General features: G+C 36.6%; 1 protein-coding gene, 1 long non-coding RNA gene and 1 pseudogene across 2 annotated transcripts; all 3 read left to right on the top strand.

The window, feature by feature from the left end:
- Positions 1-2,203: 2,203 nt before the first annotated feature.
- Positions 2,204-4,384, top strand: LOC128132096 (uncharacterized). The gene is made up of 3 exons (XR_008230022.1): positions 2,204-2,270; positions 2,756-2,818; positions 4,232-4,384. It is a non-coding gene; the product is annotated as an uncharacterized LOC128132096 (long non-coding RNA).
- A 313-nt stretch (positions 4,385-4,697) lies between these two features.
- On the top strand, positions 4,698-5,438 carry LOC122196630 (ribulose bisphosphate carboxylase large chain-like; annotated as a pseudogene).
- A 1,620-nt stretch (positions 5,439-7,058) lies between these two features.
- LOC111876674 (protein trichome birefringence-like 19) lies at positions 7,059-9,542 on the top strand. The gene is made up of 2 exons (XM_023873236.3): positions 7,059-7,691; positions 8,575-9,542. The coding sequence occupies exons 1-2, from the start codon at positions 7,212-7,214 to the stop codon at positions 9,400-9,402; spliced, it is 1,308 nt and encodes a 435-aa protein (XP_023729004.1). The 5' UTR covers positions 7,059-7,211; the 3' UTR covers positions 9,403-9,542.
- The last annotated feature ends 9,033 nt before the right edge of the window (positions 9,543-18,575 follow it).

The raw sequence follows: 18,575 nt of genomic DNA, 5'->3' as shown, positions 1-18,575 counted from the left end.
AAGTTGTAGTATATGTTACAAGGATTCCGTACATATAAAGAACGCCGAAATCCGAGTTATAACGAAGAAGTTATGACCTGTCGAAGTTTCGCGACAGAACCGACACGACACAGCGCGACGTAAAAAGTGAATTTAAGTTAGAGCGATATTTAGCCTTAGCAATCTAAATGAAAGTCGTAGAATACGTTAAACTGTGAGCGTGCATAAAAAGAACGCCCAAATTTGACTTCGTATGGGGAAGTTATGATTTTTTGAAGTTTCGACTTAGCGGTATGCAGCCCGAATACTCGATTTGAGACCGAGCGGTTTTTAGCCGAAACAATCTAAATTATAATTGAAGGTCTCGTTAATAGGAGTAAAACTATAAAAAGATAGGCGAAAACGGACGTCGGATGAAGAAGTTATGAATTTATAATGGAATTTTCCTGTCCCGGCCTACTAAAAATAAATAATAAAAATAAAGTCAAAATTAGTAGATGGAGTCCAAATGAAAGTTGTAGATCGTAGTCTCACCTACGCGTGAATATAAAGAACGTCGAAAACGGAGTTCGTATGAGGAAGATATGAATTTTTGAAGTTTATTAAATATTTTCGATATTTTATATATATATATATATATATATATATATATATATATATATATATATATATATATATATATATATATATATATATATATATATATATATATATATATATATATATATATTCCGACAGTATCCGAAGGGGGGGGGGGGAGTCAGCGATCTTATCGTCGTTACGCCCAGCGTAATCTCAAGTTACGCCCAGCGTAATTCGACCTTCCAGCCCCTATAAAAGGACGTCGATGGCAGCCGATTCTTTTGCTCATTTCTTCCCTTTCTCTCGCGTTTTTGCATCGTTTTTCGTGCAAGAATTATCTCGAAGCCCCGGTATCATTCCCGAGGCCCGAAGCAAGTCCCGAGACCCCGAAGATCCCGAGAAGTGCAATTCCCGAGCCGAAGCTCTGCCCGCGAGGAGTCCGGTTTTTGTGAAGATATTCCAGATCTGCCGAAGAATACTACTTCTACAAGCCGTAGTGCTGTCCGATCATCTTCTAATCAAGTGAGTGTGTAGTCACTTTCTTCTAACACATAAATATTAAGTATTTGCTATGAAATACGTGCTATGTGTATAATATAAAGTTGTTTATATGTGTGGGTGTATAGTCCCTTTCATAAACACGGGTATAATACAAGTATTGTTTGAATGTATTAAGTATATGTTTGGGTGAGTGTGTAGTTACTTTCATCTTACACATAGATATGACGTATTTTATAAAATACATGCTATGTGTATATATATTGTTGTTTATATGTGTGAGTGTGTGGTTATTTTCTTCTAACATAAATATATGAAGTATTTGCTATGAAATACATGTTATGTGTTTATATATTGTTGTTTATTTGAGATGAGTGTGGAATGGATGTTTTACATAGGTGTTAAATGAGTTAATCTGTATATGTATTTTATATCTACAAATATGTTGGGCAGAACATGGGCAGATGAATTAGATGATGTGTGATGATAATTAGGTGATGAGAAATAGGTGATGATAATTAGGTGATGATAATTAGGTGATGAGAGATAGGTGATGATAGATAGGTGATGATAAATAGGTGATGTGATATGAGAGGAGATACCATAACCTTGACCCGCGATGTGGAAATTTGGTGATGTAGTCATCTACCAGAGTATAGATGGCGACCATGGACTATTCTAGATGACCCCGTGGAAACACCAGCATGCTCATAACCTGTAGGTGATGAATTACGAGTCCATGCGATGTTGTGTCTACGTATTCATGCGATGATACTCTAACCCCTAGGTGATGAATTACGAGTCCAGGCGATGTTGTGGTTGCGTATTCATGCGATGATAGTCTAACCCTTACTATGAATTACTAGTCCAGGCGATGTTGTGACTACCTATTCATGCGATGATCCTTAGAAATAAACATATAAGGAAATGTGATGTAAGGAGATGAGAGGTAAATACGATGTAGGAGATGACCCTTAGGATAATCCCTTAGGGAAGGTACTTAAGAGATAAACGAAGATAATGAGGATGGGTAATTGGGTTGATTGTTTGATGATTGAATATAATAATTATATTATTGTGGGTTGAAAACCCTATATGCTCACCAGGCTCCCAAGCCTGACCCACTCAATTTAATTGTATCACAGGTATCGATACGAAGCTGCTTTGCACTGAGAGATTAAAGGAGATGTAAATCACTAGAGTAAATGAATGTATGTTCTGTTTATGCTTATATGTTTGTATCGGAACATGACATCCTGAGGTTCTATTATTAAATGAAAATACATTCTCTTTGAGAAATGTTTTGATAAGTTATTATCATATCTTGTTTTGGGAACAAATTCCGCAACCGTTTTCTTTAAACGATTACGCTGATTTTAAAAACAAAGCATAAACAAATCGGTCTTTTCTGGCCGTGAAAATGGGGATGTCACAAGTGGCAAGAAGGAAACTCGACGAGTGGCCTTAGGGTTCAATCGTAAACCAAAGGAACTCGACGAGTCACTCCGGTGACTCGGCGAGTGGGCAAGTACTTCAAGAAACTCGGCGAGTAGCCGAGGGTACTCGTCGAGTAAGGGTCAATATGGACTGTTGACCTTGACTGAGGACTTTGACTTTGACTAAGGGTTGACTAGTTTGTTTATGGAGTACCTTGAAAGGTTGAGAACTGATGGGTATGATTGTATTGTTGTAATAGGTGGTGGAGTTTTTGGCAGTGATTCGAGAGTTGGAGTTCATCTACCGAGTCGACGTCTGCAAGGTGAGTCATCCTCACTGTATCAAAAGGGTCTAAGGCACCAATGCCGACCCTTTAGTTGTTATGGTTATGATATGATATGTATGAGATTATGATCTGATAGATCGGAATCAGGATAGACAGTATGTTATGTTTTTATGATCCTTAGGGATTGGTATGTTAGTGACTTGCTGGGTCGGTGCTCTAGTTATGAAAGATTTCTATGATTGATGATCAGTAAGATATATATATATATATATATATATATATATATATATATATATATATATATATATATATATATATATATATATATATATATATGATGTCTGTATATGCCAATATATGTTAGTTATGTGCTAGGGGTGAGCAGCAAAACCAGTTACCCGCCTTTGGAACCGAAACCGTCTAAGAACCGCCGGTTCCAAAACCGGAACCGCCTAAGTGGTTCCGGTTTCGGTTCGCAAGATATGGAACCGATTGGAACCGGTTCCGGTTTTCATATTTACGGAACTGTTACCCGCTGGATACCCGTTAGAACCGCCTTGATATATGCATTTTTATATATAACTTCCGATACTATTTCGTTTTAACTTAAAACTATGCGCTTTAGATAATCCTATATTTTCCATATAACTATTTTCCTGCTTTAATTCTCGGTCACATTGATTTTCGTCTTTTCCTCCATTTACATCTTTAATAAAATCACTTTTCTATTTTATTCATTTTAAATTTGCCGTTATAACATAATCGTTAGTCGATTTCGATAATAATAGACAATTTGACATGAGTATTTTTAGTCCTCGTAATTCAAGTATATCAACAACTGTTCGATATCACAATGAAAAAACAACACATATAAATTTGTGTTTCGATAAATGCTTTCTTTTTATTGTCATCTAATTTTTGAATGATTAGCGACTAAGTTTTTGTCATTTAAGACACTCAATTTTTTGTCATTTGTAATGAATAAATTTCATATGTCGTATTTAAAAAAAAAATAAACATAACCAGGTTACCCGACATCAGAACCGGAACCGCCGGTTCCGGGACCGGTTTTAAAAATTTAAGAACCGCTTAGACCGGTTCCGGTTCCAGTCAAATTAGGCGGGTACCCGCTTATGCTCACCCCTATTATGCGCACATGATTATTTGCTCGTTGGTTGGGTTGAGGCGGTCCTGCTTTGTGCTGAAGGTCAACATACCCTATGAGCGGTCCGGGGAGACTGTAGGCCCACGTGGCGGTCCAGTCATGCCGAATGCTCGGTATAGATTCAGTTAAACTGTAGGCCCTGTAGGGCGGACCAGTCAGGCCGATGGCCCAGTATGCATGTTGATTGATTGATTATTACTGATATGATATTATCAGTGTGGTATTGGTATTTTGGGGGTAGCTCACTAAGCCCTCAGACTTACAATTTACAATTATTATTTCAGGTACTTCAGGAGATCATGGCAAAACAAAGGCGTGACCGTACCGCTCCTCATCCTTATGACCTGGCTTTTGGGACACTCTGATTGAATAATAATTTGAAAACATTTTCTGTAAACAATACCATTGGGTTTTATATATGATTGGAAAAGTTTAAATTTGGCGTAAAATTTATGGATGTTATAATATATATATATATATATATATATATATATATATATATATATAGTTATTTCGATTCAATAAATAAGTAAATAAATAAGAATTGGGTTGCGCCATATATATATATATGAAAGAGTATACAATAATGATGTATTTGCTGAATCAAATACCATGGTCTAATAATCAAGCATTCTGATTAGTTGATAATTTTACTATTAGTTGGGAATTTTGTGAAAGGTTCCTATAAAAAGTTTCATTAACGCCTAATTCATGTCGACTAGACATTGTTGTTGTGAGAATTCTTAATTCATGAGTTGTAGGGAGGGATTTATGTCACCACAAACAGAGACTAAAGCAAGTGTTGGATTCAAATTATAAATTGACTTATTATACTCCTGGGTATGAAACCAAGGATACTGATATTTTGGTAGCATTTCGAGTAACTCCTCAACCTAGAGTTCCGCCTGAAGAAGCAGGGTCGCAGTAGCTGCCAAATCTTCTACTGGTACATGGACAACTGTGTGGACCGATGGGCTTACGAGCCTTGATCGTTACAAAGGGCGATGCTATGGAATCGAGCCTGTTCTTGGAGAAGAAAATCAATATATTGTTTACGTAGCTTACCCATTAAACCTTTTTGAAGAAGGTTATGTTACTAACATGTTTACTACCATTGTAGGTAATGTATTTGGGTTCAAAGACCTGCGTTCTCTACGTCTGGAAGATTTGCGAATCTCTACTGCGTATGTTAAAACTTTTCAAGGTTCGCCTCACGACATCCAAGTTGAGAGAGATAAATTGAACAAGTATGGTCGTCCCATGTTGGGATGTACTATTAAACCTAAATTGAGGTTATCCGCTAAAAACTATAGTAGAGTTGTTTATGAATGTCTTCATGGTGGCCTTGATTTTACTAAAGATGACGAAAACGTGAACTCCCAACCATTTATGCGTTGGAGAGAGATTTTCTTATTTTGTGCGGAAGCTATTTTTAAATCACAAGCTGATGTGGTTGAGTTTTTTTGTGGTTTTTACAAAACTAGAAACTAAATCGCAACGAAAACTTCGGTTTTTTCAAACTAGAAATCATACTTGTTTTGGTTTACACGATTTTTCTTTGAATTTTTTTCCTGCGATTTAGTTTTTGCTTACCATTAATCCAACCTAAATCAACACAAAATTAGAACCACCCAACTTCCAAATCAAATATTTGCCCCTTAACTATTTTTTTTCAAATTTATTTTTTTATACATTTTGGCCCATATTTTAATTTTTTTTTACAAACTTTATCTATTTTTTTTTTACAAATTTCCTCTAACTTTTTTTGCAACACTTTGTCCGATTTTATACAAATTTTGTCTAACCTTTTTTGCAACACTGATATTGGCCCATTTTCACTTCTTCTTCTTCTTCGCTTTTTAATAAATATGGTCCACTTATTTTTATAATTTTCTAACTTTCTTCTTTGTATTTTAGAAAATAGGTTCTTAAGAAATTTTGTTTTACAAATATATATATATATATATATATATATATATATATATATATATATATATATATATATATATATATATATATATATATATATATATATATACCCTTTTAACCATTGGTTTTGACGAATTATTTTTTTACCACTATTTTACATCTTTATTTTTATGCATGATCTTTTAATATTTTCCGTTTTTACATCTTTGATTTTATACGTGTTGTTTTTAAAGATTTTTTGTTTTTAAAGGTTACTTATTTGTCACATAATTGGTTTTCATTTTACTACATATTCCTTTTCATTCATGTAGCTTTGTAAAAACATAACTTTTTTTACATAATCGTATTCACAAACCAAAAGTGCATTGTTATATACATAAATTTTCCTCAGCAATAGATCCCCAATTAAGTTTCAAACAACATGCAAACGCTAAATCACTAGATTCCAAGATTTTTTGAACCAAAGGTAGCTAAAATTTTCCAAGATGAGGAAGTTCTGGATAAAACATTCATCTACAATGTATGGCATTGATTTGCCAAAAGGGAACATGTGGAATGAAGTTGCATATCGGAAACTAATAGCATGAATGCATGATTGACCACATGGACCTCCCCAAACTAATATTAAAATTACATGCCCTTTTGAAACACAAAGATTCTTTCTTTCATTAATTTCTTTTATGCAAGTCTCCTTGTCAGCCTGTCAGTCCTTTATTAAACCCCCAACACGAACGCCCAGTAATTAATCAAATTTGTTGTCAATGATGTTGTGTAAAAAAAATCAACCTATAGAATAACATGATACAAGAACTTGTGTTCATTATTTAATTTTGGAGTACACAAAGCGATGCACAGAGTACAATGAGCACATGAAAACAAACCATTTTACTCTGGCAAGAACATATGTCGAGGTACAAACTGTCTTGACCATGTGAGGGTTAGTAGTTGGTAACCTTACATAAGTTGCTCTTCCAGATGCCATGTCTGCTAAGACTTGTGTCGTCCAATACATAATTAAAATTACTACATTACCCTTTTCGCCATCAACAAAAATAATCCACTCTTATCATGTTGTGGTGGGGAAAAAAGGAAAACAAGATTATTCTCCAAGTTTGTCCTTAAAAGGCTAATGATTTGCTAGCCAGCTCATATATATATTTAGAGTGCTCTTCAATATTAATCATTATAATATATTTAGTGATTTAATCTTTTAAATTCATGAAATTAAAGGGTATATGGTTTGCTTATACTTGTCACCATCAACAGCACTTTGAGTCTGTATATATAAACCCCTTCAAACTTCAAACTCAATCCTGACCTTATTATTTTCAACCAATGAAGCCCAATCCGATTGATCAGCTTTCTATTCCCACCACCAACGGAAACCTCCACAAACCACTCATCACCACCAACCACTTCATCCTCCCCGTCATAACTCTAGCTCTCCTAATCACCGTCCATCTCTACATCGGAAACTTTTCCGACCTCCGGCTACTCAACACCGCCACACCCGCCGGAAACTCAACCGAGGATCTCAAGTGTAACATCTTTCAAGGGAGTTGGGTGTTTGATGACGAGAGGGAAACTTATTATACAAATGAAACGAAATGCATTATTGATGATCGACAAAATTGTATGAAGTATGGAAGACCAGACACTGATTTCATGAAGTGGAGATGGAAGCCGGATAAATGCGAGTTACCTGAATTTGATGCGGCTGAGTTTTTGGAGGTTGTCAGAGGGAAAAGCTTGGCGTTTATCGGAGACTCGGTGGGAAGAAACCAAATGCAATCATTGGTTTGCATGTTAGCTAGTGTAAGTTCTCTTCAAAATTAACCTCAACTCAATTCATATACTTCTTCATGCATAGCCAGTTTATCTTTATCATTCAAAAATGGCGGTTTAAGAATATAATTTGTTTAAGTACTTAATACTGAAAATGATTAAAGATAATAAGTACATATACACGTATATATATAGTTATATACGCATATTTATAAAATGACAAATAGAGTTGCTTTGTACAGTTGTAGTGGTGGGACAGATTATTTTAGTTTGAAAGCAAAAGCAAGTGGTGGTACATTGATAATAAGTATTATTCTTGTTATCTAGTATTTTGTCTATTTTAAAGGAGCATCCACACCATACGCTTGATGGTCCATCTTTTTTAAACACTGTTTATAATTATAGAAGTGTAACTGTTAGTATTTTTCTTGTAGACGTATGAATAAAGGTAAGAGCCAAACACACACAAACATAGATAAGAGAGTGACGTGCCAACAGAAATAGAAAGGGTAATAATGAATACTGACAACAAACGGCATTATCAACAGTGTTAATGTCAATTATTATGTTGATTAATTATTGATAATTATACAAAAAAGCCAAACTTATGTCCCTTGAAGACGACATAATGTGGGCTTGATCAGTAGTTGGGAGATGGAAGTATATATCCGTTTTAATGTTTGAAAAGAAGTGTGTGTATGAGGACAAATGCGTAAGTTACAACTTAATATTGGATGCTTTATTTCAAAAAGAAAATGACAAGAAAAAGGTAAAGTACGGCAGATTAACGTCTCTTGTTTCAAGTAAAAAAAAAAACAAACAGAAAGATTCAACAGATAGAAGTTAAAAAATTAAAAAGTAGGCTAGAAAAATGATTTTTTTTTTTTTACTAACAATTGTAAATAATTTACAGGAAGCTTATCCTATTGATGTTTCGTATACCAATGATACAAGATTCCGACGATGGGAATTTCCCAGCTACAACTTCACATTAATAGCAATATGGTCTCCTTTATTGGTGAAAACTCGAGATCCAAATCCAACAAACTTCACTCGCGACAGTATAATGAATCTTTACTTAGATGAACCAGATGACGCGTGGACATCCGAGATAGAAAACATAGATGTGATCATATTTTCAGCAGGACAGTGGTTTTTCCGACCATTTATGTATTATGAAAAGGGTGAAATCGTAGGTTGTCATTTCTGCAATAAAGACAACATCACAGACCTCACAGTCTACTACGCATACCAGATGGCATTCAAAACAGCATTCACCACGCTTCTAAACCATCAAAACTTTACAGGGTTAGCGTTTTTAAGGACGTTTTCACCACAACATTTTGAGAATGGAGATTATAACAATGGTGGGAATTGTGTGAGAACGAGACCTTTCTCAAAGGAAGAGATGAAGTTGGATGGGTATAAGTTACAGATGTATTTAACTCAAGTGAATGAGTTCAAGCTTGCACAGAGTGAAGGGGAATTGAGGAATAAGGAGATGAAACTCAGGCTGTTGGATACTAGTGACGCTATGATAATGAGGGGAGATGGACATCCGAACCATTTTGGGCATCCGGCTAGTGATAATAAAAGCTACCCGGATTGTGTTCATTGGTGCATGCCTGGCCCTGTTGACACGTGGAATGAGTTCTTGCTTGAAATGTTGAAGATGGAAGAAGGAGAAGGGTTTATTGAAAGGGCACCTCAGAGGAACATCACCAAACTCAACCTCAGATGAATCCATCTCTTATTTAATTGAAGATGTAATTACAGTATTTTAGAATTTGTATGTAGTCCATAATATTTTTACGCAGTGTTTCAAGAGTGCTTATAATTATAAATATACGATTATACATGCAAGTAGCAATTGCAGAGGAATTTGGCATTTAATTCGTAAAAGGAATTTAGTGCAATCATGCAGTGGCCCATCATGTTATTCTTTCTCCATTATTTTATTACAAGTCTTCGTCTCCACTCGACCTATGAATATGATCACTACGACAATTATTCTTTATGAAAAATAAAACAGGGAATATCGAAAGGAAGAAATGAAAGTGTCGGTTAGGCTTTTGGGATAAAAACTACAGGAAAATTATATAAATATGGATTTCATTTTTACCAATTTAGGGGTTTCTGATGGACCGGTTCATGATCAGATCGACTCGTCTTCCTGCTCCGTTTGCCTCGTTACAATTTTTGGTTTATCACATTAAATTCTCCCAGACACTAATCCTGCCATTTTTCCCGATTAAACATCGATCACTCAACAGTTTCAGATGAACATTTCCGTTGACAAGCCGTTTCAACTAATTGGGCTTCAGCTCGTCTTGGAAAAAACTGAGCCTGGCGTGGCTGCTTTGATCGGCCCATTTATCGTTGGATTATTACAAAGTTACATAAATGGTCTCTGTATTTTTGTTACAAAAAGTCACAGATTTAATCTTTAACATTTTTTTTTTGGTGAATATGATTTTTATGGTTCTAATTTATTGTGTGGATGGTCTGAGACCAATGTAAACTGATTTTTTTATATATTTATCATTATTTTTTTATTTATTTTTGTTTGTTTAATCATAATTTATATTAGTATTAATCACAAGTACCCACCATACTTTTTTATTATCTTTTATCTTTTTTTTTTTTTTTTTTCATTTTATTATCTTTTATCTTATATAATTTTTGACGTATTTGTTTGTTTCTTGAGTCATTTCATGCCAAAATGTATTTTGATTGTTTCTTGAGTTTTGGCAATTTTCTTAGTTTTTTGGCACACAAGCAGATAAATCATGCCGTCATCCAACATAAAAGACATGTATTCTTGCAACATCATTACATTGATTTTTGAAAAATATTTTAATTATGGCTTGTATAGCGTTATCAACTTACCTAAACGTGATAAGGGTTCATATTGAATTGTAAATCACGTAAGTCTTCGTATTTCTAAATCACGTAAGTTCATATTTCAAATCACTTCATAATACACATCATCAAGTAGGCATGTTCATTAAAGTTGAAATTTCAGTAATTTAGAAGAGTTGGTGATTTTAAAGGATCAAATTTAGACAACATATCCAATTATCCATATCAATTTTTTCTAAAAGAAAATAAAATAAAATACACATGAGCAACATTTACGCCTTCAAAATATACAAAATTACAAATCGATTATGCAGAAATCTAAAGTTGTTGATGGTGATTCATGTGACGCCAATGTCGCATGCGATGAAGATGTATGGCACTAACAACAAATGGGTAATCAATAACACTAAGGATTAGGAGAGGGAGGCAGTGAAGATGTATGGCACCAACTGGAAAATAAATTATGCTATTTTGAGTTGTTTATTTTTGTTAAATGATAAAGGGAAATCTTTGATTCTTGTTGATTATCTTCTTCAAATGCAAATGGAATAAGATGAAGATTAGAAGACAATGATTCATGTAACATCCCAAAATTCACGAATAAATTTTTTTATTTTTCAATTTAAGTAAAATCATTATTTCCAATCAAAACCCAAGTCATCGACCAAATATCAAACACAAATATCCCATAATCAAGTATCATAAAATCTCCAAAACATATCATCGAAAGATGTGTACGATCAGCTTTCGTTTTGTCCCGATCATCAGAAGTACCTGAAACATAACACTTAAACTATAAGTCAAAGCTTAGTGATTTCCCCCAAAATACCCCACATAAAAGAACATATACAAACATTCATGTTGGGTTCACAGTCATCATACTTGTAACATCCGTTTTGTAAGGTAATATATTTCTTGGCATTTTGTTTGAGTGTCGATTATTAAAGTCAGAAAGAGGCTTATTACGCTTGATTCTTGTTGATTATCTTCTTCAAATGCAAGCGGAATAAGATGAAGATTAGAAGACAATGATTCATGTAACATCCCAAACTTCACGAATAATTTTTTTATTTTCAATTTAAGTAAAATCATTGTTTCCAGTCAAAACCCAAGTCATAGACCAAATATCAAACACAAATATCCCATAATCAAGTATCACAAAATCTCCAAAACATATCATCGAAAGATGTGTACGATCACACTTTCGTTTTGTCTTGATCATTAGTAGTACCTGAAACATAACACTTAAACTATAAGTCAAAGCTTAGTGATTTCCCCCAAAATACCCCACATAAAAGAACATATACAAACATTCATGTTGGGTTCACAGTCATCATACTTGTCACATCCGTTTTGTAAGGTAATATATTTCTTGGCATTTTGTTTGAGTGTCGATTATTAAAGTCAGAAAGAGGCTTATTACGTTGGGCGTAATGTGAGTATGCACGGCGTACGACGTACTCACTGGACTTGGACACAGGGGGAAGGACCATCGTACGTTGGGAATCAACAAACCCTAAATTTCAGGGTTTAACCCCTATATAATCCCTATTATGAGGCTTGAGGCTACCTCCTCATCAGCCCTCCCACGAAACCCTAACTGCCATTTGAGTGTTTTGAGCTTAGAAGTGAACTTTGTTGGTGTTTTGGTGATTGTGAAGAAGGAAGGATCTCTTAGAAGTTGCACTTGTGGTTTAGTTAGGCTCTTGCTTTGTTGAGTTTTAGCCTTAGACCTTTTATGGTATTGGATCATTTATGGGCCTTAGGCCATCTTGGAGCTCTTTGGCCCATAGTGGGAATGGAATATCTTTTGGGATTTGGGTTAGTTTGGATTTAGGTCTTGGCGTGTTAGGCCCAATAAGGAAAGGATTAAGCAGCCTTTGTACCCTTAAAGTAAGGGTTTAGGATTTAGACTCTCGGGTAGGGTTATTGACCCAATTTCTAATTAGGGTTCTTTTATTTGTGATTTAGTGAGAGGACTTCATGATTCGGAAGCCCGATTGTGATTTGATATCTTCATTCTGATGTGAGTTTCCTCCACTGTACGGTCGAAGGAACCAATGTCGGCTCACTAGATTATGTTAGTAGGATGATAGTTATCTTCATGACAATTTCATGTTATGTCTGTTTATGCCTGTTGTCTTTGTGACTTTCGTTGATATGATTGTATGTTTAGTTGTAGGGGTGAAATAGACATAGTATCGGTTGAAAGATGTCGAAGGGGTGAAATAGACCCAATGTCAGTTGAAAGATATCGAAAGGGGTAAAATAGACGCAATGCCGGTTGAAAGATACCAAAGGGGTGAAATAGACCCAATACCGGTTGAAAGATACTAAAGGGGGGGGGGGGGGGTGAAATAGACCCAATTATGTTTGACTGTTATACATGTATGGTATGTGGTATTTTGGGGGAGCTCACTAAGCTTTGTGCTTACAGTTTTATGTTTCATGTACTTCCAGCTCAAAAAGGAAGGGTCCGACTTAATCACACCGCATTCACCCATGTTTTACGCATTATGTGATTTGGGATTTATACTATGATATTATGTCACTATGATACACTTTTGGTTGTTTTATCACAATTACTGGATGTTTTGGAATGAATTAAAAATGAAATTCTTTGTCTGCAATTTTTTGGATATTACTAATTGGTATCAGAGCCTTGGTTTAAGGGATTCGGGCATACTCTCAAGTGTGTTTGAACTCAAACTTAGGATTTGGTAGATTTTAATAAAAAAAGTATTTTGTTTATAATAAAAGAAGGGGATGCGATGCGTGCAATCAGTGGATCTCAAGTAAGTTTTCCCAAAATACTCATACATGTTAAATGTTTTATGTTATGATATGAGAATCGCATGATAGATTAGGACCGAGGATCTGCTCAGGATTGCATGATAGAATGCGAGGAGGGATGCCTTTATGTGCATATTGTATGAGCTTATAGATTACAAGCTAGTATGATATCAATTATCTGATAGGATGGCATGTTTAGGTTATGTTCTGATTCGAATTGCTTTATGCTAGAATGTTGTGTGCTTTGTGCTTTTAGGATTTCTCATTAGTACCAGTTGACTAGTTTACGAATGCATCTGGTTACATATTGTTGAGATTAGATAATTTTAAGAGGTTAGGTTTAACTCTATTGCGCAGCTCTTGTTTGAGTCCAACTGTTGTAGTGTGGGACCTTTCATTCAATGAATTATCTAGTATTGATAATATGTAATTGTATTTGTGTAGTAGTTAGGTGGTATTAGAGGGAGTTCCTTCTATAGTTGATAGCAGAGAGTGGTGAGGAAAGGAACCCTAGGAAGTTCCTGGAATATTTCTTGGCGCGCAGACAGTCTATGGTATGAGAAGGGTAATAAATGATGGGTTTTGAGCATTCTAACACCCCTAAGTGTACATGCAACCCTAGAAAACCGTGGATCTATGTTTGTCTAAAATACATGCAAAATATGATTTCCAAGGTTCATAATCCTATCTAGCGTACATGGGGAACTTTTAATCTAAAAGATGGCTAGAATTACATACCTTGTAGTTGATTTGATTCCTTGAAAACCTTGAGAGCCTAGCACCCCAAGTGTGATACCTCAGATGCTTCACACAACACCAAATGCTTTGGAATAACTTTGAGAATGTATAACACTTGTATAAATCGGCCTAGACCTCTTGCAACCACTTGTGTAGTCGATTTTGGTAGATGACATGCTCTTTATATAGTGTGTCACATCTAGGGTTACACCATGTAAACCCTAATATGACATGACTCTTCATTTCCATGACCCATGGGTTTGTAACTCCCATTGAGCATCCATGGAGCATCTTATGGGTTTTACCCAACTTGATAATCCATGGAGCCTTTTAGCCCACCATATAAGTTATGGATGATTTACATAATCAACCCATATATTTAATTAGTTATCTTTTGATCACTTAATAAATTCCAAATTAATCTTTGATCAATACTAATTAAATAATATTATTAATATATTAGAGCTTATAATATATTAATAAACCACAAGTGTTATTTCTCTCATTTAGTTTATCCAAATGCATGATGCCATGCAACCCTAATGGACCATGCCGGATCGAGTCAAATACATACCAGATATAGTTATGGACTTAGACACCTTATCCAACAGTCTCCCACTTGGATAAGTCTAATAACTATAACTGCAAGTATGACTTCAGGAACCGACCAATAATCGTAACTCTTTTCAAGGTCTCTCATAACTGAGAAGATGATGATGCGCCATTTAAGATAAGTGATCATATAATCCTCTGTTCTAGATATCATCTGGATAAATACATGGAACAATGTCTTACTTATTGTCCAACAGTTTGTTTCCCGATTTCCGATTTGTTTGACATAGAACTTAACTGAACACATCAATTTAGTTCTGACCGGGCCCGATGCATATGTCAAAACAAAATCATCGAGGGGCCCAGATATCGCTTCTAATCCAAGAAGGAACAAATAAACTTCGACTCATTTGCTTGTTCTACTACTTGTTAAATTACACACAAAGGTACGTTTTATAACATCGAGTTACCAATGCGGTTTCGTATGATCAATGCATAACCAACTCATAGAGTCATAGGCAACAAGACATATCTCCAGGTTTGAAGACTTATATGATATTACCGTCTCGCGATCACTCGAGATAAATTCCATGAAGTGATACCAGCGAGCGTGGGTTGAATCCAATACTCAGAACTTATGAGCACTAATACCAAGAGTATATCCGAATCCCTCAAACCAAGGCTCTGATACCAGCTTGTAACATCCCAAAAATACAGGCCGAAAATTTCATTTTTAAATATGTCATTATAAAACCAACAGTGTAATAAAACATCCGTAATACCATGTCATGTCAAAACCAAAGTAGAAATAATCAAACATGTTATCATAAATTAATATCAGAGTGTAATCCCAAAGATCTCATGTGCGGAAAACCATAGTGTGATGCGCTGCGATCAAGCCGGCTCCTTTCCTTTAAACATGAAGTACCTGAAACGAAAACTGAAAACCGTAAGCACGAAGCTTAGTGAGTTCCCCCATCATACCGCATACCATACAATCACATAACATACATATATTATCAGGCATATATGGGTGCCCGACTTACCCCTTCGGTCCTCTCGACCGGATACAGACTAGTCTATCTGGGAGCTGGCCTCCCCTTCGGTCCTCTCGACCGGATACTGACTAGCATATATGGGTGCTGGTCTCCCCTTCGGTCCTCTTGACCGGATACTGACTAGCATGTCTGGGAGTTGGCCTCCCCTTCGGTCCTCTCGATCGGATACTGACTAGCATATTTGGGAGCTGGCCTCCCCTTCGGTCCTCTCGACCGGATACCAGGGACTATTTCATCCCTACTACTACCACATAACACATATATCACATAATCTATCTAGCATGGCTGGGCATGACCGCCCCTTCGGCCCTATCGACCGGTATTCTGGGGGACTATCTCCCCCTACTGTCACTAGCACATAGCATCATATCATACTAGCATAATCACATATCACAGGTAGTAGCAACTCTAGATGAACATCACAGAGACAAACAGCTATCATACAATTCCTACTGGTGGGCCGACATTGTGGCCGTAGACCCACCGCTACTGGAAGGTAACTCACCTCACATTGCTGAAGTCCCGTAGACACAATCCCACACTGCTGAAGTCCCGCAGGCTGAACCCCAACTATTAGTTGACAGATTCCCGAACTGTCAACACCAAAATAACACCCAATTAATAATTGGGTCCCAACACATAACCATAATACATACTTGGATAATTACTACATTACCCCAGGCTTGGCTTATTTAAGCCCAAGGCCCAATCCGTAGGCCCAAAGTCAATTAGGAATCAAAGCCCAACACATGGCCCAATTTTCCAAATTAGGCCTAGGCCTATACATGGTCTCATTCTAAGGCCCAACATCATATAATCATTAAGGCCCAAACTATGGCCCATCTATGGCCCAATTTTCCAAATTGGGCTCAAGCCCCTTACATGGGCCTTACCCTAGTCCCATTAAATTACTCTAGATCATTTGCTTGATCTTGGATAGTCCATTCAATAACCCAATCATCAAGGCTCAATAGAAAGGCCCAACAATAAACCCAAGTGAAATCAGGGTTTCACATAAAATGATGATTAGGGTTAAGTTTCCTACTTAACCCATTAAGGAATTAATCCATTAAGTCCAATATTGCTTAGATTAATTTCCGCCAATGATTATTATTCAATATTCCAAGTTATTAAATAATTCTTGTGTGTGTGACCCGATTAATTCTTAAAGTTAGGTTTTCATTGACATTAGGGTTTTCCAATCCAAATATTAGCCCACTTATCAATTTGTTGGCCTTTTATGTCAGTTAGGGCTTTATTGGGCCTATTAAGCCCACTAAAATCTTAATAAGCTCATTAGGGTTTTATTGGGTCCATTAGAGTCCATTAAGCTTCATTGGGCCCATTAGAGCTCCTTTGAGCCCATTAGGGTTTCAAGCATCCCCAATCGAGTCGACTCACAAGACAAGCACACCGCCACCCGACACGGCGGCCGGTGGCGGCAGCCACCACCCTATGGTGGTGGTTTGATTTTTCCTTTCATTATTCTAATTGCTTTACAATTTACAATGAACTCACAAATAAACACACACACTACACTAATTAAACATGCACAGCCACCCTATGGTGGCCGGCGGCGGCGAATGGTGGCAGCCACCACCTCAAAGTGGTGGTGGTGGTGGGGTTTTCTTCGAATCTCCAGCCAGAAAACGCTTCTGTAGCTCTAAACCATCCCAATACTCGTGCACAACATCGCAACACACTCACAACTTCACGAGACCACCAACCCAGCCACCATTTCACGGTGGCAGGTGGCTTATAGAGGCGTCGGCGGGGTGTAGTGATTTCCGAACGACAGCAGCAAACGATGACAACAAAATGTGCCTAGCCTCCGACTAGAACCCAACAGCAGCAATGTCGTGGTTCCTCGGTGACAAAGGAGTACCGACAGCAGGATCTGACGGCCATGGGCGGCGGCTGCGACGATCTCGGCCTCTCTCAGCGACTTTACGGCTTCCCATTCGCTTCCAGCAACAGCGATGTGGCGGCACCTAGCAACGATTGGGTTGATGTGGCGAAGGGAGGATGGGAACGGGAGGTGGCGGCGACCGGAGGTGAAGAAATGGGAGTGGCGGCCGGCGAGGAAGGCATAAGGAGGGTGACGGCTGAATCTTTTCTTTAGGGTTAGGGTTCATTCTCGGTGACGTTGGGGTTATATACCCGGATTTACAAACTTTCTCCCATAACGACATATATAGTCCCTCCTTTCAGAAATATTTTTGAAATAAACCCCATATTTACCTTTTTAGCCCTCAGCCTTAAAATTCCTTACAATTTGACTATAATACTTACTAAACAGCCCCCTTCTCTTCAAGATCTTTTAAAATAAGGTCCATATGTTACTCTTTTTACCCCCACTCTCTTAAAGTGTGTCAATTAGCTCCTCGAGACCAGCCTTTGACATATAATTATTTATTTTAGGGCTTCTATTCATTCATTAATTAATTTATTTATTTAATAAATAAACGGGGTTTTACAGATTGTACGTAAATGCATTGGTAACTCGATGTTATAAAACATGCTTTTGTGTATAATTCAACGAGTAGTAGAACAAACATATGAGTCGAAGTTTATCTGTTCCTTCTTGGATTAGAAGCTGATATCTGGTCCCCTCGATGATTTTGTTTTGACTTATGTACCGGGCCCGGTCAGAACTAAATTGATGTGTTTAATTAAGTTCTTTGTCAAACAAATCGGAAATCGGGAAACAAACTGCTGGACAATAAGTAAGACATTGTTCCATGTATTTGTTCGGCTGATATCTAGAACAGAGGATTATGTGATCACTTATCTTAAATGGCGTATCAATATTTTTTTAGTTCCGAGAAACCTTGAAAGAGCTACGATTACTGATCGGTTCCTAAAGTATTACAGTTATAGTTATTAGACTTATCCAAGTGGGAGACTGTTG

This window comes from Lactuca sativa, chromosome 2 (genome assembly GCF_002870075.4).
Source record: "Lactuca sativa cultivar Salinas chromosome 2, Lsat_Salinas_v11, whole genome shotgun sequence".
Lineage (NCBI taxonomy): Eukaryota > Viridiplantae > Streptophyta > Magnoliopsida > Asterales > Asteraceae > Lactuca > Lactuca sativa.
Note: the sequence above shows the minus strand (reverse complement) of the source record. Positions and strands in the feature narration are given on the sequence as shown.

What these genes read in the sequence shown, in the direction of transcription:
- LOC111876674 (XM_023873236.3), top strand. Translation starts at nt 7,212, where the DNA reads ATGAAGCCCAATCCGATTGATCAGCTTTCTATTCCCACCACCAACGGA. An exon ending in TGGTTTGCATGTTAGCTAGT is followed by an intron (nt 7,692 to 8,574) that starts GTAAGTTCTCTT and finishes AATAATTTACAG; the next exon opens with GAAGCTTATCCTATTGATGT.